Raw genomic sequence first — 21,613 nt, 5'->3', positions numbered from 1 at the left:
AACAATATTTGGAATAGACTCACGTTGGAATCTACCCAATTTCAAACAGAGCTCTGGGATGCTCCAGAAAATAATGTTTGACAAAAATTTCTAGAATCAGTATTAAAGTTGTGTTACAGTCATCTTTGGTCCAGCACACTGCTTCTTAGGGAAGGTGACAAGACTGCTTTGGAAAACCTACAAGCAGGACTCCAAAAAACCCCAAACTCTTTCCCTTGACTTCCCCAACAATTGACTCTCTCTGGATTTACAAAATTTATAAGCGGACTATTTACACCTTCACCACTCTGAAAAATGAAGTAGCCACAAGATGACGAGATGCTTTAGGAAAGGGAAAGATAACAAGGAGAGTTAAATATAGTAAAAACAAAAGCAAAAATTTATTGACTCAGCACAAAAGTTATTTCCCCTCAAAATACACCCAGAAGACTCTACAAATTGTGGTTCCTTACTATCAAACCAGCACATGAGCCACAGGCCGGGGGGGAGGGGGGGACTGTGCTATCCCAAACTCCTCTCCACTGCCCAAGTTCTCAAAATATGCATCTTCTCCAGCAGGCCCAGAGCTCAGTTCCTCGGCTTATTGTGAAGGCTGAAACACAGCCCGGGCGATCGCTGTCCCATTACCTGAGGCCTAGCTTTTTTTTCTCTTTCTGTTTTTTGCGCACAATGTCGATATTGCGGTCCTTCCACATGCTCTTGCGCAGTTTAATGGGCCGGCTGCCCACGTATTTTCCTGCCACAAAAGAACAAGAAATGGTGTGAACATGAGGAAGTTTAACAAGGTGCCTGTCTGCTGAAGCCAGGCATTAAGCCAGGCTCCTTTCATTTTGGGATGGAAGTTACACTAATCTCTAAGGAGTGAAGTCCACAATTACCCAGAGGGCATCAAGATGAAGCTGGCAAATGTAATTTATCTGCACAACTAGGTTAGCTGGATTCACGTATTACACCCAAGCGATCATCTGGTTTATTTCAGTTGGACTTATCTGTCATATTATCTTCGCTATTGTGGTGGTGAAACCATAATTAATGGGTTTAGGGATCACTCCGGCTGTAGTGGTGCCTTCCATCAGCCAGAGTTAAACAAGCCATACCTTATTCTTATATAGGGACATCATTAAAGCACAACTGCGATGTGGAAATTGACTCAAATTCCCTAAAATGGAACTATTTAGCACAAACTTTTTTTTAAAGCAGGCTTTTTATGGAGCTGTACCCTAGATCAGGGGTCTTCAACCGTGGCAACTTTAAGAATTCTGAGAGTTGAAGTCCACAAGATGGTAAGGTTGAGGACCCTTGCCCTAGATTGGAAGTTAAGTCGAGGCTGAACTTAGTAGCCAGTTAGTAGATGTTTCAGTTTTCTTGGCCTTCCTTGAAAAACAGAACATTTCCATCACCGGTTCCTTCGTTTTTAGCTGGGAGTTAAATCTGGTTCTCCACTTCAATGGGACTTGAGCAGGACGGACTCTTGGAATGGAATCGACCCCTCCCCATCCACAAAGGGCAGCCTCACACTCACCATTCATTTCCCGCATAGCACGGACATAGTCATTGGGGTCTTTGAAGCTGACAAAGCCATAGCCTTTGGTTTTGCCTGTGCGCTTGTCCCGGATGACTTTGGCCTTTAGGAAAGATGGGTAACGGCTGAAGGCACGGGCCAGGATGTCATCGTTCACCTCGTTGCCCAAGTCCCCACAGAAAATCCGGAAGTCATCTAGGAAGGAAGGACGGATAATGCAGGGCCTCAAGACAACAGAAAACCTTCAAGGTGCATACATAAAAGGTGACATGAATCAGAATTTTGAGACATTCCTTTTTATAGACTTTCATGGTTCTTGCCTCTCCAGCCCCTCTCTCTCAGCCCTAGAAGCAGGCAATAGCAGACCACTTCCAAAAACCTCGGCAAGAAAATTGCAGGGAGTTGTCAACACTGACTCAGAGGCACCGAAACAACAGACAAACAAAATCTTGAAGAGCATGGTTCATTCAAGACTCACACATTCTGATTTGGTTGGATACACAGGCTAGGTTATGCTGGGAGACTCTGAAGAGGTTTACAAACCCATGTATTTGAAAAACACCAATCAGTGAAGGAATGTTGATGCCAATGTTAGGCTTGAGGAAAAGTCATGGCCTCCACACCCACCCTTACCTTCCACTGTCTACCCACTGGCCCGCTCTAGTTGGATGCTCACCAGGGTCCCATTCAAGAAGGCTGGGGTCCTCCCAGCAGGTCCCAGCAGCAGTGCGAATGCAACGCTTCAACTTCTCCTGCTTTGTCTTCTTCTTGTCTTCAGGGGTGCTCTCCATGACCGGCTAGGAGGCAAAGAGGAACGTATCAAATACTTAAACCTATGTTGAAGAACACATCTGAAACTGAAGACTGTCCTTGGCCCAGCAGGCTAGAGAGTAAACAACACATGTAAATCCCACTGCTCTTTTTCTCACAAACTCCTACCTATCTCAGGCCATTCATTACAATTCCTGACCTTGAGGCTCATTCACACAATACAGTGACAATTAGTTAATCTAAGGATTTAGCTTCTGGGGAATGAAAGCATTACCTGGTTAGTTGGCATTTCTCTAGCTAGTCTAACAACAGGAAGCCTAAAGCTGGAAGGGTGCTTCTCATGATCAGCAAGGCCCGTGTGTCCTCACACACCGCCCGTTCTTGCAGCGTATTAATATGCACATGTGCTGGTGGCCTTTGAGTTTGATCCCAAGATTTTAGATTTTGGCTTTTCATACCAATGAGGGTCAGTCCTTTTCTTTTTATTTACATTTATTTTAAAATCTTCAAAGAGTAAAAGAAAGAAAACCAAAACAAAAGATTTTTAAAAAAGAGAAGGACTAAAGTTAAGAAATATTACTCAGCCATCTTTCATGCCTGAGGCGGGACTAGAATTCACTGTCTCCTGGTGATTGGCCCAAAGTTACCCAGCCGGCTTTCGTGCCTAAGGCGGGAGTAGAACTCACTGTCTCCTATTATTGGCCCAAAGTTATCCAGCCAACTTTTATGCCAAACTCTCCTGGTTTCTAGTCTAGCTCCTTAACTACAACACCAAACTGGCTCACTCCGAGAGGTTGTGTGAAGATGGTCTATATGTCCTCCCCCTCCCTGCTCCCTCCATCCCAGAAATGCTTAGCTCTCAACAATTTTGAATAGAAATATACAAATAAGACAACTGCTTTCAAGAAGAAGCTACTCATTGCCTCTGCAAAGAAATGACCACTGCTTATTACCTCTACTGGAACAAATCCAGCATCGGGTCCTCGGGGGCGCTTCCCTCGTGTAGGCGCCAGGTCATGCCCACGTAGTGACGGTAGCCGAGATTCTACGACCGGGAGCAGGTCTGTTTCTGGCATACTTGGGCCTATCACTGGCTCCTCAGTCCCAGCTGCCTCTTTCTCCTCCACCACAGGTGGCAGAGGCTCTCGATGTTCCTCCTGCAGAAGGCAGAGGGAAGAGGTCAGTGATGCTCAGGAGCAGCACTGACGGGAGACCACCTTTTCCCATGATCCTCTAAGGAAGCTCAGCGGAGTGGTTCCAAGTTGTTTCCCTCCTGGGAGGTAAAGAAGAAGTTGGAAAAGAGAACGGACACAAGTACCAGACTCACTAACCTCTTGTTTTTTCACTGGTGGAGAAGAATACACCGTAGGAGCTGCCTGGATGACTGTGGGGTTGACTTTTGAAGGTGCCACCACCGGCCGAGGAACAGGCACCAGTGGAGCCAAAGGGCCAACAGGAATTCCTGGCCCCACCTGGTGAAGAAGGAGCAGAACACAGACACAATATGCTTCATAAACTCTTGCTTTAAAAATGGTTTACTTCTTTTTGATGTGTGCCGTTGTGCCCACAGTAAAAAAAATAATAATAAAGGTTATCTTAACAAAAAAGAAAAACAAATATAATGAGACACAGTATAAAGAGAAAAAACATGAAGATAATTAAACCGTAGAAGAAATATTCTTTAATAAAAAAAATACATTTAAGGAGATAAAAGTTAAAAATCCAATGCTATTCAATATCTTAAACAGTAGACTAAATCTTGAGCATGCAGGATTATACTCAGATTTCTTAATGTCAGTAAAAAAAAAACCCTTTTATCTTATCTACATGTGAATTGGTTTTTTTTACTGACATTAAGAAATCTGAGTATAATCCCGTATAATACTCAGATTTCTTAATGTCAGTAAAAGAAAATTCACATGTAGATAATATAAAAGTTATGCTCTTGTGAGGTGGGCAGCCATAATGAGATACACCACTGAATACATCTGCAGCTCCTTTACAGAAGAACCGTGTCAATCTGTGACTATCAACAGAGATTAAAAAGAGGAATGCTGTTCTACATCTGCACATCTATTGCTTTTTTAATTTATACTGACAAATCCTTCTGCATATAATTCTAAATCCACCTTTTAACTGAACTCAAAACTTGGCATACCTCATGCTACCCTCCCAGCTCTAAAAGAGAAAGGTACTTACTGGGGGACCCGGACCCGGTCGCATTGGCCCTATGCTCCCAAGGGGTGGGCCAGGTGCTCTCTGCATTGGTGGGCCCATCAGCATCGGGGGCCCTTGAGGGCCTGGCATTGGGGGCCCGACCATGGGCTGGTGATGCGGTGGGCGCATCGGCATGGGCCGAGGGCCACCTTAAAAAAAAAAAAGGCAGTGGTAGAAAAAGACAGGCTCTCGCCATCCACGGGGCTTAAAAAGTAAAAGGAAAGCTTACCTGCCCGCTGTAAGACATGAGGCACAAAGGTTGGTCGAAGAATGGGGGGACGTTGTGGGGGAACAGCTGGAAGGAAAAAGATGTCTTGAAAACTGAAGCAAATGGTTTCTATTTTACAAGCAATTTTCTTAGCCTCCTGGAGGAGTGGAAAACTCAGCTCCTCCTGCAGTTCGCTGAGATTGTATATTGGAAACACAGAACAGAGTTGCCCAGTTCTGACGCCTACTTGGCTCCTAAGTGAGGTGCAGAGGAGGAAGAATGGGGCCTGTCGCTCCTCCATCATTTCCTTGCAGTCATTTCCATCTTGCTTTTTGTAACCATGTCACCAAAGATCAAAAATTGATGTACAAGAGAACTGCCGGGCAGGTTAGAAGGAAGGTTAAATTCCTGGAGTAGAAAATAGTATACTGCCCTATGCAGTTCACCTTATGTTGTCATTTATGGCACTAAAGAGATGCTTTTTTGCATCCCCTCAAATCTGCTCAATGGCTCAATTTGTAATGTAATGCTGTTTATTACCTTAAAACCCCTACACGGGTCTTCCCTAAAACAGGTTTTTGCCAATATGCTGGAGTAAAATAATCGGATTCCCCAGCTCACATAATCCAAATGTCTGAGATTATGGGAACTCTAGTCCAATAGACCTATAACTATTCAAGGAAAACTACTATAAATGACTTGGGACCAAGATGCTTAAAAGAGCTCCATCCTTCCAACTATTGGATCAGTTGAAGAGAGGCCTATTAGACATGTTCCACGTGAGTGGCAACTGTTGAGAATATAAGTATCTCCGCTTCATTTCAAACACACTATTTCTGCCTTTAACCTGACCCATATTTTTGAACCAGATGAAATCTATTTGTTTCAACAGCTTTATAGCACAGGGTATTCTTGAACATTATTGTTTTCAGCTCTTATTTTGAATTATCCATTTTTTCCCCTCTTGTTGTTTTCTTTAATCAACTTTTTGGAAACAATATTCTAAGAATTAAAATCAGAATTTCTCAAGTACAATAAACTATACTGCTTAAACGGGAGGGAGGCACCTCTATTCTTTCAGAAATAAAGATCTTTCTCATTTAAAGACACTGGTAAAGTTAATGTGTGGACAGGAAGATGATTGTTCAGCCAAACCAGTGGTGGGGTTCAGCGGTTTGCACCACTTCAGCAGAACCGGTAGCTAATCTTTTATTGCCCAGGCCCAGAATGGACTTCTGGAAGTGGCATACACACAGAGAACCGGTTGTTCCTATATCCCACCACTGAGCCAAACGCTTTGGAACGGACCCTACCTGGGCCTACAAATGGCACTGGAGGAGCCACAATAGGAGCAACTACTGTGGCAGCTGCTGCTGCTCGGGCGTCCAAGCTCTGCTGGACCTGGAGGGCATGAAGATAACAAAATAAAAGACTACATGGTAGCAAAATAAGATGAATAGTCATGTACAAAAATTTACAACTTCAAAGTCAATCTAATACTGATTTTAAATATTCCACTGAAAACATTCTAGCCCCCTGCATTACAAAGAATATAATTAAATAAACTGCTCACTTGTTGATAAGTGTTAGTAGCAATGATGGGTCGGATGACAGGAACAGGGGGCACTGCAGATACCGCTGGTACTGCTAGAGCAACTGGTACAGCTTCTATCACAGAGGCAACAGGAGGCAGAGAGACAGGAGCTCCAAGCACTTCCTGCTCAAACCTGGAAGTAATTATCAGTAGTCATATTACATTTTTGAATACTGAAGGATACGAAAAGCAAAATTAAATTCCCACTGAACTATGAAATTCAATGAATGGTCCAATCACTATCATTGGAAAGACAATATTAATATCACATTTAAAAAAAAGCTATTTACACATTCCAGGTGGTTAATAAATTTTGAATATTAAATCAATAGTGGAAAGGTAGACTATGAACACAATGAAAACAGGCAATTCTTAAAGCCAGGAGTTATCAACAGCAGCAAAAACAACTCTGATACTCTTCTCCCACATTGATGTATAATATCCTGCAATAAAGAAAGTCTGGGATAATTCACAATTTCTGTGTACAAAAATGTTAAAATCCATTCCATTTTAACTCTCTATGAATTTCCCCCCAAACTCTTAATTAAAACATCTCAGCATTTTAATAGAAAACAAAGCAGATCTGAAAACTGTCTTAACAAAATTGCAGTTATCACAGAAGCCAAGTTGGACAATATTCTCTTTCTCTCCCTCACAAACTGAGAGATACACACACACACACACACACACACACAAAACCAGGTGTGTATATCTGATATATAGATATAATTCTGAATATATATAGTGAGAGACAAAATGTCAGACAGAAAGACAGAGATTTTAAGCCTTTATCTAAACTGGGAAATACTAGGGATAAATACTCAAGACAGCTGTTGTAGATTCCCAACTCGGTTTCTTGGGAGGCTCATCTATCTTTTCTCCAAGTTTCAAAACATTCCTACTGGCAAAAGAAATCCTCAGTGTTTCACTGTTCCCCCATATCAAAGAGCACAGTGAAAAAATGGGACTAAAATTAAATATAAAGAAGACCAAACTAATGACAATAGATAGAACAACCAGGCTTAGAATTGGCAGCAAAGATACTTAAGTGGTGGAGACCTTCTGCCTTTTAACATCAACAATCAACAGGAAAGGAACAAGCAGTCAAGAAACACAGCGCAGACTAGCACTTGGTAGAACAACTATAAAAGCCCCGGAAAAGAAATCCAGATGCTGTGATGCGTCTCTACCTACAAAGATCAGATTAGAATCGTACAAGCCACAGTATTCCCTGTGACACCCTAAGAAAGCAGGATAGGAAAAGTCTTGACTTTGGACAACCAAAAAAAGAAATCAGTATATCTCTATGGAGATTCTCGGTCATCCAGGTCATGGTTGTCTCAAAGGTGCTTTCTCAAGAGGCAACTGGACTTTTTCTTTGAAGACGTTTCACTTCTCATCCAAGAAGCTTCGTCAGCTAAGTGGATCATCAAACAAATCAACCCAAGCTCAAATTATCCACCTTTGGACACATGATGCAAAGACCTTGGAAAAGGCTCTAATGCCCACAGTATGTCCAAATATGTTCACCCATGTAACATGGCTGTATTATTTTTATCCTTCTCATATGTTCCAATACCTTCTCTTATTGGTATCGTCATTATTACTTTGATATTATGATTCCTTTGTTTTGCATGTACACTGAGAGCTTATGCACCGGAGACAAATTCCTTGTGTGCCTATCACACTTGGCCAATAAAGTATTGTAATTTACCTACCTACCTACCTACCGCTATTTGCCCGACATTTGGGGCTACAGATCCCATAAGCCCGGGATCGCACGTGTACGAAGCCACCCGAAAGGTTCAGCTCAATTCAAAGGAGGTTCTGCATAAACCACCGGAATACACCGAGTTCCTCTGAGGCTAACTCTCCTCTACTCACAAGGCCATCTCGGCTTCCATTTCCTTCAGTCTCTCCTCGCCGCTTTTCGCGCCTCCCGCCGCCACCACGACTCCGGGCCCAGGAGCCCCTCCGGGCACCCCAGGGGGAGCTCCTGGCGGCGGGGGCGGCGGCATGGCAGGAGCCGCCATGGCTCGAATTCTTCAGTCCGGCCCGCTTCCTCTAGCAGCATCGGAGGCCGACTTTCCTCTTCTTTCCGGCGCACAGTGAAGTGGTCAGTAAAACTTCCGGAGCTTCTTTCGCTTTCTAGCGGAAGGCCGAGCCTTTCCTAGAGCGTACTTCCGGTTCGAAAAAGGAAAGGCTTTCCGACTCTATGAGCTGGGTCGTCTCTTGTCGCCTGAATGCTCCTGCGCTTGGCTTGAAGGAAGCTCGGCGTCGTTTTACAGATCCGCATTTGAGGTCAACGCGCAGAAAAATCTTGCATCTCCTGGCATCCTTTCCTTTTTGTTTGCATAAAGACTCCTTTGCCTGCAAAATCGATCCAACAAGATTGCCATCCCTGCAGAGGGGTGATTCCCGCCACAGCCAAATGATTGCAAGAGAAATCCGTTTTTGTATTAGGAAAACTGATGAATTACCACTAGGTTACTGTAACTTTAATAATAACAACAACAACAATAATGATGATGATGATGTTGGAAGGGACCTTGGAGGTCATCTAGTCCAAACCCCTGCTCAGGCAGGAAACCATATGCCATTTCAGACAAATGGCTTTCTCTTCTTAAAAACTTCGTGTTGGAGCATTCACCGCTTCTGGAGGCAGGTTGTTCCACTGGTTAATTGTTCTAACTGTCACGAAGTTTCTCCTTAGTTCTAGGTTTCTTCTCTGTTTAGTTTCCATCCCTTGCTTGTCCTGCCTTCAGGCACTTTGGAGAATAGCTTGGCTCCCTCTTCTTTGGGGCAACCCCTAAGATATTGGAATGCTGTTATCATGTCCCTCCTCGTCCTTCTCTTCATTAAACCAGACATACCCAATTCCAGCAACCGTTCCTTACATGTTTTAGCCTCCAGTCCCCTGATCATCTTTGTTGCTCTTCTCTGTACTCTTTCTAGAGCAGGCATGTCAAACTGCTGGCCCTCGGGCCAGATGCATCATACTGAAACCATGACCACCCCATTGCCGGCAATGGGAAAAAAAGCCGTGATACATCGCGCAAGTTTGACATGCCTGTTCTAAAGTCTCAACATCTTTTTTACATCATGGTGACCAAAACTGGATGCAGTACTCCAAGTGTAGCCTTACCAAGACATTGTAAAGTGGTATTAATACTTCACGTGATTTTGATTCTATCCCTCTGTTAATGCAGCCCAGCACTGTGTTGGCCTTTATGGCAGCTGCAGCACACTTCATAGCATAATACTAATGTCAGAAATGTGGGGTTTTTGGAAAAAGCACCATTTTCTACTGATGAAAGGATAAAGGTGTTAAAATAGCAGATATTTTGTGGTATTTTACTTTTGTTCTGATTATATTCTAGCAGTATATTATTAAACATTATTGATGAATATAAAACATAAAAGTAGATTTCTTTCTTAAGTCTTTATTTTTAGTTGGTTTGGGATGGTCTCTTTTCTAATTTTTAAAGACTTTTTTTTAAGTTTGAAAACTGTTTTGTGTATGTTAAAAAAGCTAAACAAATTTTTTTCCTTAAAAATCTTAAATATACCTACTAAAAATTTTATCTTGATTCCAAAGTATTTGCTTTCCTAGGTACATTATTTCAAAATGATAACATATGGATCATGACTTCACTGCATATATTATAAAAATAATTTGTATGTGATATCGTGACATCTGATGGCACTGAAGGGTTCTGGAACAAAGGGAAATTGTTTAGTCTAACTGTTGCTTTCTTGCTTTTTGTAATTGGCTTTTGTACCAGAGAAATTTCATGCAAGCTTGGAAAACATGTACATGGATGGGATATACATGTACATGGATGGAGGGAATAAGGGAGTGTCTTTCTTAGGATGTCTTTCTTATGATATAATAGCTCTGTTGTCTGATTTTAATTGGCTATCAAATTTATAAATTCAAACAAATTACAGATGTGGAGAGCATCCATCCAGTGCTGTGCATAGCCAGCTTTCCTGATCTCCTTTTCCAAAACTAGATCCTAGAATGGAAAATGTGGAGTCTTTTCAAACCAGTCTCACAAGCCTGAAAATTGTTGGACTTAAGTTAGTATCAGTTGTCCCCAGTATTCATAATACAGAAACAGTTGTTTTGCCACACCACCCAAACAAATGGGCCAACTGAGTGTGTGGTTGCCTTTATATGGTCTAACTGCCCTGGCTTTTTTAGGTTTAAAAATATTTCCAGTTAAAAGAAAAAAAATCTGTTTTCCTTCCGTTCTAAAGCTGAAGTGAATTCTGCACCAACATCTCACATAGACTGCATTAATCACATATTAGGGTTTTTTTGCTTTTCGGAAGGGTGTTTTTATTGAGATACATATCCAGAATTGTTATCAGTGTTCTTTCATGCTTCAGGCTCAGTGGTGCAATTCAGCTGGTTCCCACTACTTTGGCAGAACAAGTAGCTAATTTTTTGTTGCCCAGGCCCAGAATGGATTTCTGGAAGCAGCATCCACACAGAACAGGTTGTTCACATATTTGAATCCCACCACTGTTCAGGCTGCATGATATAGAGCCAAGTTACATAAGGATGTGAAGGGTTCTGGAACAAAGGGAGATTGTTTAGTCTAACTGTTGCTTACTTGCTTTTTGAAATCGGCTTTTGGACCAGAGAAATTTCATGCAAGCTTGGGAAACGTGTACATGGATGGGATATACTGAAGGAGGGAATAAGGGAGTGTACAGGAACGATTGATGTCTTTCTTATGATGTAATGGCTCTGTTGTCTCATTTTAATTGGCTAACAAAGCAATGTTATAAAGCAATGCTACAAACTTTCTAAGACGTGGCACTTCTGGATGTGACTCTGCGAGCATTCCACATTGTGGCCACCCAACTGCTTAATTTGATCAAATAAAGTGCTGCTTAATCAAGAAGCCTCCGCTTGGGTTATCTAATTAGATTAATATGGTATCCTAAGTATACGTAAGGGACTGGGACCTTATAGCACCATGAATGTATTTCATTTGTATGATACTAAACACAACGGGTTCCCGCCTCCAGGCTTTCCCAGATCTACCCATCCCCCAAACTGACGTGCCAATGGCCAGAAGGACGCAGCCTGCGACGCAAAGACCCGAATGGATGTGTCTCCGTTTCGGGGTGGAGGCATCCTGAGCACTGGGCCTTCCCGCACTCTTCCCAAGGGTCAGCACTGCCGGGAAATTCCCTCTGAGGACAGAAGCAAGGTCCAGAGCAGCCGGGATCCTATCCCTGGCCAGCTGCGAGCGTGCTCCCAGCTTCTCATTGCAATGAGGCCGATGAACCTGCAGAACAGGCCACCAAGATGCCGGAATCAGCGACAGGCAGGCTAGAGCAGCACCGGAAGAAGAGGCACAAGGACGCTCTTGCTCCAACCCTTGTTTTCCTGTTGGGTCCCAACCCCAAAAGCGCAGCTGCTTCTAGAGCAGAGGTGGGGAACTATGGCTCCCCTTATAACGTGGGGACTTTAACTCCCAGAATTCCTGACCCAGTCCAGTATTGTAGCTGGATACCCTCCCCCCAGTTGTACAGACTTCAGCTTCCCTAATTCTCCACATTATCATCCTGCCTGGGAAATTCTAGGAATTGAAATCCAGGCATCTGGAGAGGATGAAATTTAAAGGTGAAGGCTAATTTTAAACAAGTCAAATTCAAACAAATTACAGCTGTGGAGAACGTCCATCCAGTGCTGTGTATAGCCAATTTTCCTGTCTCCTGTTCCAAAACTAGATCCTAGAATGGAAAATGTGGAGTATTTTCAAACCAGTCTCACAACCCTGAAAATTGTTGGAATTAAGTTAGTATCAGTTGCCCCCACTATTCATAATACAGAAACAGTCATTTTTCCACACCACCCAAACGAATGGGTCAACTGAGTGTGTGGTTGCCTTTATATGGTCTAACTGCCATTTTAGATTTAAAAATATTTCCAGTGTTCTTTCGTGCTTTAGGCTCAGTGGTGGGATTCAGCTGGTTCGTACCACTTCGGCAGAACCGGTAGCTAATTTTTTGTTGCCCAGGCTGAGAAGGGACTTCTGGAAGTGGCATCCATACAGAGAACCAGTTGTTCACATATTTGAATCCCACCATTGTTCAGGCTGCATGATATAGAGCCAAGTTACATAAGGATGTGAAGCATTCTGGAACAAAGGGAAATTGTGTTGTCTACCTGTTAGTTTCTTGCTTTTTGTAATCAGCTTTTGCACCAGAGAAATTTCATACAAGTTTGGGAAACGTGTACATGGATGGGATATACTGAAGGAGGGAATAAGGGACTGTACAGGAATGATTGATGTGTTTCTTATGATATAATGGCTCTGTTGTCTGATTTTCATTGGGTAATAAAGTGGATAAAGCAATTCTACCAACTTTCTAAGACGTGGCACTTTTGGACGTGACTCTGCCATGGTTCCAGATTGTTGGCCACCCAGCTGCTTAATTTGATCAAATAAAGTGCTGCTTAATCAAGAAGTCTCCTCTTGGGTTATCTCATTAGATTAATATGGTATCTCAAGTATAAGTAAGGGACTGGGACCTTACAGCATCCTGCATGTATTTTATTTGTATGGTGCCAAACACAACGGTTTCCCCCCCAGGCTTTCCCATCTCTACCTATCCCCAAAATTGACATGGAAATGGCCAGGAGGGCGCATCCTGCAACCCAAAGATCCGGACAGGCGCCCTGAGCACTGGGCCTTCCTGCATTCTTCCCAAGGGTTGGCACTTCTGGGAAACCCCCTCTGAGGACGGAAGCAAGGCCTGGAGCAGCCGGGCTCCTCTCCCCGGCCAGCTGTGAGCATCCAACTTCTCATCGCAATGAGGCCGACGAAGCACGCCTTCCTCAAAGTGACTTTCACCTGTAGAACAGGCCACTAAGACACCGGAATCAGCAACAGGGAGGTTGGAACAGCACCAGAGGAATGGGCGCAAGGACGCTCTAGCTCCGCTCCTTGTTTTCCTGTTGGGTCCCAACCCCCAAAGCGCAACTGCTTCTAGAGCAGAGGTGGGGAACTATAGCTCCCCTTGTGAATTGTGGACTTCCAACTCCATAGCTGGATACCCTCCCCCCAGTTGTACAGACTTCAGCTTCCCTAATTCTCCACAATTACCATCCTGACTGGGAAATTCTAGGAATTGAAATCCAGGCATCTGGAGAGGATGAAAATTAAAGGTGAAGGCTAATTTTAAACAAGTCAAATTCAAACAAATTACAGCTGTGGAGAGTGTCCATCTAGTGTTGTGCATAGTCAGCTTTCCTGATCTCATTTTCCAAAACTAGATCCTAGAATGGAAAATGTGGAGTGTTTTCAAACCAGTCTCACAACCCTGGAAATTGTTGGACTTAAGTTAGTATCAGTTCCCCCAATATTCATAATACAGAAACAGTCGTTTTTCCACACCACCCAAACGAATAGGTCAACTGAGCGTGTGGTTGCCTTTATATGGTCTAACTGCCCTGGCTTTTTTAGGTTTAAAACTATTTCCAATTAAAAGGAAAAGAAATCTATTTTCCTTCATCCTAAAGCTGAAGTGAATTCTGCACCAACATCTCACATAGACTGCATTAATCACATATTACGGTTTTTTGCTTTCCGGGAGGATCTGTTTATATTGAGATACATATCCAGTCTTGTTATCAGTGTTCTTTCGTGCTTCAGATTCAGTGGTGGGTTTCAGCTGGTTCGCACCACTTCGGCAGAACCAGTAGCTAATTTTTGTTGCCCAGGCCCAGAATGGACTTCTGGAAGCGGTATCCACCAGTTGTTCACGTATTTGAATCCCACCACTGAGCCAAACGCTTTGGAACGGACTCTATTGCATTGTGTTAAAAGTAAAAAAATAATTTGTTAAAGCCAAAGAAATTATTCTTCATCGTGTAACTAGTGTTTTAAATATAGGAGGAAGAGGCAGCAATACCATTTTTAGGCTTAAACTTTCCATAAATATATTATTTTTACTTCAACAGAGAAAAACATGTTTTATAAAGATTTCAGAATATGAAATCTTTTTTCTTATCCATAATGCAGAGAAGCAAACATTCACATGCATCAATTATACTAACCAAGGTAATCTGCCAGCAGCCCCGTGTTTGATTTTGATTGGGGAACCTACTGTCAAATGGAGCTGTTTTGTAGTTCTCTATCTGCTTCTTATGGATTCAGACATTTTCTGAAAAGAGATATGAAATCAGGAAATTGATATATCCTGGTGCTTCAAAATGTCAGAAGACATTTCCTTAGTGTGCTGGACCGGATTGTAGCAAGCTAGAACTGTGTTCGAGAATTGTAAAATCCCTTTGTGAAACCAAGCATGTGCACACATGGATGGCATCTGTAACCACGCTCAGCTGATACAGAGAATTACCGCTTTTTTACCTACGAAAAATGGAGAGATATGCGAAGACCAGATGCATCTACAGCATAGTAAGTCTCTGCTTAGAATTCCTGGACAATAAATATTTGTGTAAAACCATTTTTGTTGAGTTTATGCTGTCTGGACCAGAACTACAAGGCATCATAGTTCAGGTTTCAGAATACTTAGGAAAAAGATCAGGTTTCCCTATGGCAATTTTATTCCCCAAAAAGAATTCAATACAGGATTGCCCTAGATATTTTATTCTAAGTAGAACCCTGCTCACAAATCATTGTCTACTCCCTATTGTATGCCTTCTTACTCTCTTGTAATCCTATAATGAATGTAAATACCAACATGAATTCTTTTCTAATTATCTCAGTGCTGGAGTGAGCATTCCAAAGGACAGAGGAATGGGGGAAGGGGCTGTAAGAGCTACCCTTTTACTTGGCTTCCTTGTGAGTCAGTCAGTTTTGGAAACTTTTCTCACCCTTTGTCCTCACCCAGATGTTTGGGATAGTATTCTTTGGACACTGTAAAGCAGGGATCTTCAAACCTTTATGACTTGTGGACTTCAACTCCCAGAATTCCTCAGCCAGGCACATTTGTGGTCATGTGATTGGACTTAGTAAATATTTTGTTTATTTAATGAGTTGCCTGTCAAGGACTACTGGTATGGTCTGATTCTCCTGGGTCAACTGAGCGTGTGGTTGCCTTTATATGGTCTAACTGCCCTGGCTTTTTTAGGTTTAAAACTATTTCCAATTAAAAGGAAAAAAAATCTGTTTTCCTCCAGTCTTAAAGCTGAAGTGAATTCTGCACCAACATCTCACATAGATTCATTAATCACATATTAGGGTTTTTTGCTTTCCGGAAGGGTCTGTTTTTTTGAGATACATATCTAGTCTTATTATCAGTGTTCTTTCTTTAGGCTCAGTGGTGGGATTCAGCCGGTTCGCACGGCGGAACTGGTAGCTAATTTTTTGTTGCCCAGGCCCAGAATGAACTTCCGGAAGCGGCATCCACAGAGAGAACCGGTTGTTCATCTATTTGAATCCCACCACTGTTCAGGCTGCATGATATAGAGCCAAGTTACATAAGGATGTGAAGGTTTCTGGAACAAAGGGAAATTGTTTAGTCTAACTGTTGCTTTCTTGCTTTTTGGCTCTGTTGTCTGATTTTCATTGGCTAACAAAGTTTATAAAGCAATGCTACCAACTTTCTAAGACGTGGCACTTCTGGATGTGATTCTGCCAGCGTTCCAGATTGTTGGCCACCCAGCTGCTTAATTTGATCAAATAAAGTGTTGCTTGATCAAGAGGTCTCCTCCTGGATTATCTAATAAGATTAATATGGTATCTCAAGTTTAAGTAAGGGACTGGAACCTTACAGCTGAATGCATGTATTTCATTTGTATGGTACCAAACACAATGGGTTATTTCTCCTCCCCCCCCCGGCTTTCCTATCTCTACCCATCCCCAAAACTAAGGTGCCAATGGCCAGGACGATGCAGCCTGCGACCCAAAAACCCGGTCGGGTGTGTGTCCCCTTTGGGGTGGAGGTGCCCTAAGCACTGGGCCTTCCCACACTCTTCCCAAGGGTCGGCGCCCCCAGGGAACCCCCTCTGAGGACGGAAGCAAGGGCCGGAGCAGCTATAAAGTTTCCCTTGTAAATATAAGCTATTTAACGCAATGAATGGAAAGGCTTCTATCTTGTTAAAAGGGGTCCAGTGAAAAAGCACCACATATACCACAGTAATGACATCTGTCCTTTTCTTTGAGAACATTACCATAGATAAAGCAAGTGGTAGAACACATTCATGAATCATTAATTGAGTTATCAGGATAAACACAGGCATGGGTACTATGCATTTTATTAGAATGGGTAATATCCAAGATTTTTGTACTATTAAATCCTTCAGATGCACACATAGAAAGGACTCAGCAGTGCAACACCCTGAGTAGGGGGAGCTACTGGCTGACAAAAGATCATCAGATTTTGCCTGGAAAAGCACCATTTTCCCGAAGCTCATCCCAGTTGTCAACCTGCAAAAGAACAGGACATTCCTTTGATCGCCATTTCTCAATAAGAGAGATGCCGTTAGAACTGTAAACTCTTCCATACAATTATGCTTCTCAATTATGTCCTGAAAGAGAGGGACAAGAAATCCTTTGAATAAAATTCTGAATGGAATTTGTTGATGGTGTGGAGTTGGTAATCAATTGTTTCCCAGATGTACTGGAACTGCAGGACCCATGATTAATATGCCAGAAATTCTAGTGCTTTACTCCAAAGTATTTTGGTCCGACCCTTCATGGCTGACCCATTGAAAAGGGAGAGATCTTTTACTGAGTGTCTTCCTTTGTCCCCAACTGGTTTCTTGTACAAAAATGCTTTAGCCAGAAAAATACTTACCCAAAAAGAAGGGCACAGGGATGAGTATACTTTTTTATACCACTGACAAACATAGGGATCAGAGCCTTTGGCATTCATAGCTTTCTCACAGCGATGGAAATCTACCAGGAAAAAAAAAATCAAAATGCATCTAATCTAGGATCCAGAAGAGTCCTTAGAACAGAACTGTATATAAGCCTGAAGAATCTACAAGACTGTGTATTGTCCAACACCTGGGTCTCCAAAATAATAATAAACAAAACCTCCCTGTATCCATCATTTTACCCTCCAACACATCCAAATACATTTTATGATGATGATGATATATCATCAATCCTGTGTTTTCACATTCTCCAATCAATTGTTGCTATGGAAAAAGTTAGTGGGGATTCCATACTGTTTTATACAATCAGCCTAACCAGAAAATAAAAGTTATCAAACCCCGACAACTCAACATTCTTGCTTGCATTTTTTTTTTATTAAATGTATATGGCATTTGATCTCACTACTGCAGTGACTCTTATATGCAAGATAAACAGTGTTTTTCAGAAGATTGAGGAGTTTTTAACGCAATCAGGACTGCCTACCTAATATAGTTAAAACTTTGTTTTACCATGGCAAACTATAACCCAAGCTGTCAAAAAAGTTCAAAAGATAAATTACAGAGAAAAAAGGAAATGTATTGTGTTAAAACTAAAAAAATAATTTGTTAAAGCCAAAGAAATTATTCTTCATCTTGTAACTAGTGTTTTAAATATAGGAGGGAGAGGCAGCAATACCATTTTTAAACCTTTCATAAATATATTATTTTTACTTCAACAGAGAAAAACATGTTTTACAAAGATTTCAGAATATGAAATCTTTTTTCTTATCCATAATGCAGAGACATAAACATTCACATGCATCAATTATACTAACCAAGGTAGTTCTGCCAGCAGCCCCGTGTTTGATTTTGATTGGGGAACCTACTGTCAAATGGAGCTGTTTTGTAGTTCTCTATCTTGCTTCTTATGGATTCAGACATTTTCTGAAAATAGATATAAAATCAGGAAATTGATATATCCTGGTGCTTCAAAATGTCAACTATTAGAAGACATTTCCTTTAGGAAAAAGATCAGGTTTCCCCATGGCAATATTCCCCAAAGAATTTAATACAGGATTGCCCTAGATATCTTATTCTTAATCATTGTCTACTCCCTATTGTATACCTTTTTACTCTCTTGTAATCCCTTCCTCTATAATAACGTAAATACCAACATGAATCCTTTTCCAATTATCTCAGTGCTGGAGTGAGCATTCCAAAGGACAGAGGAATGGGGGAAGGGGATGCAAGAGCTACCCTTTTACTTGGCTTCCTTGTGAGTCAGGTTTTGGAGACCTTTCCCACCCTTTGTCCTCACCCAGATGTTTGGGATAGTATTCTTTGGACACTACAAAGCAGGGATCTTCAGACTTGGCCCTCTTATAACTTGTGGACTTCAACTCCCAGAATTCCTCAGCCAGGGTCGCTTAGGGCCAAGTTTGAAGACCCCTGCTATAAAGCAAACGAAAGCTAAGTAAAATCATTAGCACATTTGTGGTCATGAGATTGGACTTAGTTAATAGGTTTTTTTTAACAACAAAGTTGCCTGTCAAGGACTACTGGTACAGTCTGATTTTCCTAGCTGCAATCAGTGAAACAAATTAAATCTTCTGCTCACATCAGCAATATGTCTGGAACTCCTTCCTGCTAAATAGAAAAAAGCCTTGGCATCCTTACCAGTGACCAACAGCTGTTTTAATCTAATACATTAATATTCCTCCCCATTTAAAAAAAAAAACCTTGTGATAACAGACTGGAGATATGGTTTCATCCTTAAACTTTACAGCAGACAAGCTAGATTTTACCAAATCATTTCTACATATATATTCTAGCCTTCTGAACAGAAATGATATATATGACATAAGGCCTCAGAATGCTCACAAGAAATTGGAAGCAGATACTTTATTTGTAGTTCTGCTTACTGGCTTTGACCCAAAATAATAAAAATGGGTGTGGTTGGTAGGATAATCAGATTAATAAACAATTAAACATCTTGAACCTTGAACAGATAACTAAATAAACATCTTGCTTGTTTATTAGTTCAATCTAGATGCAGTTTGAAAGAAACTTGCATCTATCAAAATGATAGCTCCTAAAATATTTCAATTGAATAATGGGAAGAAAGCAAAAGTTTTCATTAAATTGCTAGTTGTGTCCCTTTAATTGAGACTTCATGACACTTTACATAAGAGAAGAGCACCTTTCCTAAAATGATTACCTGGGGGGGGGGGAATGAAAGGTACAAAGGTATCTTGCCTGCAGACAGGAAAACAGTAACAAAAATGACATACCACCTGTGATATAGTGTGTGCCCCTTACTGTAGTATTAAGTATTGAAGATTTATACACATTAGCTGGGTTCAACAGCAGCCTATGCTCAGATACAAAACAGATGTTGTGTTCTCACAAAGAAAACAATTGTATGAGGGCTTCACTTGTGACTGACATGATAAAACAGTGGCTTCCCACCATTCACCAAACCATAGTTACTGTCCCATTCCATTTCAAGGCTACCCAGCTTTTGTAAGAATTCTATTAAAAATTCAAGCTGGTTTAACAAAATCAAGGCAAAAGCAGGGGGGGGGAGGACCTTGATGCCCGAATCTGATGTACCCCAACCTTCTTGCCAATGTTCCTAATCTTCATATAAGTGCTAATCTATGATGAAAAGACAAGACAAGCTATCTGGGCCAATACTGTCACACAATCCCCCAACTAACGATGATGATGGTTATTAAACTTGTGCAATAGTGTCATTTGGCTGCAAGGTCACCTTTTGTATTAAGTCTGCTTGGGTGCACATTCTTTCCAAACAGTTTTCTTTTGCTACAGGAAGTCCTCGACTTACAACAGTTCATTTAGTGAATGTTCAAAGTTACAACAGCATTTTCACACTTACGACCATTGCAGCTTCCCCACAGTCATGCATTTTACATGCCAATGCTTGACAACTGGTTCCTATTTATTCCGGCTACAGTGTCCCGGGGTCACATGATCATCTTTCGTGATCTTCTGATAAGCCAAGTCAATGGGGGAAGCCAGATTCGCTTAACAACGGTGTTACCAACTAACTAATTTTACTAATTTAACAATTGCAGTGATCTGCTAACAAATGTGGAAAGAAAAGTCATAACATGGGGCAACATTCACTTAACAAACTTCTCAGTTGTGCAACATAAATTTTGGGCTCAACTGTGGTCATTAAGTCGAGGACTACCTGTATTACAGAGAAGACTGTCTTTGGGTGAGGCCACAAAGGGCTTCGTCTGAGTGGAAAGAACTTCTTCTGCCTAGGAAAAATTAAGGGCAGATTTCACCCAAACCAACTTCCTAAATCCCCTTCCTCCCTCCCTCCCTGAGCCCCTCTTTTTTGCAGTTGTTGGGGGTCGGGGGTGCCAAAAATAAAAAGGGGAAGTGACCAAGGAAAGTAGGACTGTCTGCATGTGCCTCTTCCTCCATGTATGCCCAAGGAAGGCAAGGCTGTTTGGGGTCCAAACCTCCCGAAGGAACCCGGCCTCCTCCTCTTGCTGCCACTGCATCCACTGGTCTCCAACCTTCCTCACCCCTGGAGATGGGGAGGCCTGGAAAAAATCTGGAAAAATTGGGGGAAAAAGAGGGGTTCCCCTGTTTTTTAAAATATGGTTTTGGGAAAAAAAAAGGGGGGGAAATGTTTTTTCCTCATTTTTCCAAGTTTTTTTTCTCCATCTCTACCCATCCCCCAAACTGATGTGCAGGTTCGCAGCTTGCGAACCAAAGACCCAGACGGGCGTGTCTCCGCGTCGGGGTGGAGGCGCCCTGAGCACTGGGCCTTCCCGCGCTCTTCCCGGGGTCGGCACCGCCGGGGAACCCCCTCTGAGGACGGAAGCAAAGCCCGGAGCAGCCAGGCTCCTCTCCCCGGCCGGCTGCGAGCGAGGTCCCGGCTTCTCACCGCAATGAGGCTGACGAAGCAGCGGCTTCCTCAAAGTGACTTTCACCCGCAGAACTGGCCACCAAGACGCCGGAATCAGCAACGGGGAGGCTAGAGCAGCACCGGAAGAACGGGAGCAAGGACATTCTAGCTCCGCCCCTCGTTATCCTGTTGGGTTCCAACCCCAAAGCGCAGCTGCTTGTTAGAGCGGAAGTGGGGAACTATGGCTCCTATTATGACTTGTGGACTTTAACTGCCAGAATTCCTGAGCCAGTTCAGTACCGTAGATGGATACCCTCCCCCCAGTTGTACAGACTTCAGCTTCCCTAATTCTCCACAATTACCATCCTGGCTGGGAAATTCTACAAAATTCCAGGCATTTGGAGAGGATGAAATTTAAAGGTGAAGGCTAATTTTAAACAAGTCAAATTCAAACAAATTACAGCTGTGGAGAGCATCCATCCAGTGCTGTGCATTGATAGCTTTCCTGATCTCCTTTTCCAAAACTAGATTCTAGAATGGAAAATGTGGAGTCTTTTGAAACC

General features: G+C 42.3%; 2 protein-coding genes across 4 annotated transcripts; both read right to left on the bottom strand.

Moving 5' to 3' along the window:
* Nucleotides 1-356: 356 nt before the first annotated feature.
* RBM42 (RNA binding motif protein 42) lies at nucleotides 357-8,432 on the bottom strand. Its single transcript, XM_039325676.1, has 10 exons — nucleotides 8,197-8,432; nucleotides 6,292-6,445; nucleotides 6,032-6,119; nucleotides 4,740-4,805; nucleotides 4,493-4,659; nucleotides 3,625-3,765; nucleotides 3,247-3,450; nucleotides 2,199-2,319; nucleotides 1,523-1,717; nucleotides 357-736 (listed from the first exon to the last, which is right to left on the bottom strand). The coding sequence occupies exons 1-10, from the start codon at nucleotides 8,343-8,345 to the stop codon at nucleotides 624-626; spliced, it is 1,398 nt and encodes a 465-aa protein (XP_039181610.1). The 5' UTR covers nucleotides 8,346-8,432; the 3' UTR covers nucleotides 357-623.
* A 5,820-nt stretch (nucleotides 8,433-14,252) lies between these two features.
* LOC120300086 (cytochrome c oxidase subunit 6B1) lies at nucleotides 14,253-21,246 on the bottom strand. 3 transcript variants are annotated; one of them, XM_039325638.1, is made up of 5 exons: nucleotides 21,090-21,224; nucleotides 20,581-20,753; nucleotides 17,998-18,106; nucleotides 17,101-17,201; nucleotides 14,253-14,502 (listed from the first exon to the last, which is right to left on the bottom strand). In XM_039325638.1, exons 2-5 carry the CDS (start codon nucleotides 20,698-20,700, stop codon nucleotides 14,473-14,475), a joined length of 360 nt encoding a protein of 119 aa, XP_039181572.1. In that variant the 5' UTR covers nucleotides 20,701-20,753; nucleotides 21,090-21,224; the 3' UTR covers nucleotides 14,253-14,472. The 3 variants fall into 3 exon arrangements, with proteins under 3 accessions (XP_039181572.1, XP_039181573.1, XP_039181574.1); XM_039325639.1 differs by lacking the exon at nucleotides 14,253-14,502 and adding an exon at nucleotides 16,541-16,730 and having other exon boundaries at nucleotides 20,659-20,753; nucleotides 21,090-21,210; XM_039325640.1 differs by lacking the exons at nucleotides 14,253-14,502; nucleotides 20,581-20,753 and adding an exon at nucleotides 16,541-16,730 and having other exon boundaries at nucleotides 21,090-21,246.
* Between the last annotated feature and the right edge of the window lie 367 nt (nucleotides 21,247-21,613).

Source organism: Crotalus tigris, unplaced genomic scaffold (genome assembly GCF_016545835.1).
Source record: "Crotalus tigris isolate CLP2741 ecotype Arizona unplaced genomic scaffold, ASM1654583v1 scf7180000024338.4412243, whole genome shotgun sequence".
NCBI lineage: Eukaryota > Metazoa > Chordata > Lepidosauria > Squamata > Viperidae > Crotalus > Crotalus tigris.
This window is presented reverse-complemented; position numbering and strand designations above follow the sequence as displayed.

What these genes read in the sequence shown, in the direction of transcription:
- RBM42 (XM_039325676.1), bottom strand. Translation starts at nt 8,345, where the DNA reads ATGGCGGCTCCTGCCATGCCGCCGCCCCCGCCGCCAGGAGCTCCCCCT. An exon ending in AGTGCCATTTGTAGGCCCAG is followed by an intron (nt 4,806 to 6,031) that starts GTAGGGTCCGTT and finishes TTTTCCTTCCAG; the next exon opens with CTGTTCCCCCACAACGTCCC. An exon ending in CACCAGTGAAAAAACAAGAG is followed by an intron (nt 3,451 to 3,624) that starts GTTAGTGAGTCT and finishes TGCCTTCTGCAG; the next exon opens with GAGGAACATCGAGAGCCTCT.
- LOC120300086 (XM_039325638.1), bottom strand. Translation starts at nt 20,700, where the DNA reads ATGCAGTGGCAGCAAGAGGAGGAGGCCGGGTTCCTTCGGGAGGTTTGG. An exon ending in CTGCTGGCAGAACTACCTTG is followed by an intron (nt 17,202 to 17,997) that starts GTTAGTATAATT and finishes TTTTCCTGGTAG; the next exon opens with ATTTCCATCGCTGTGAGAAA. An exon ending in CCCTGTGCCCTTCTTTTTGG is followed by an intron (nt 14,503 to 17,100) that starts GTAAGTATTTTT and finishes ATCTCTTTTCAG; the next exon opens with AAAATGTCTGAATCCATAAG.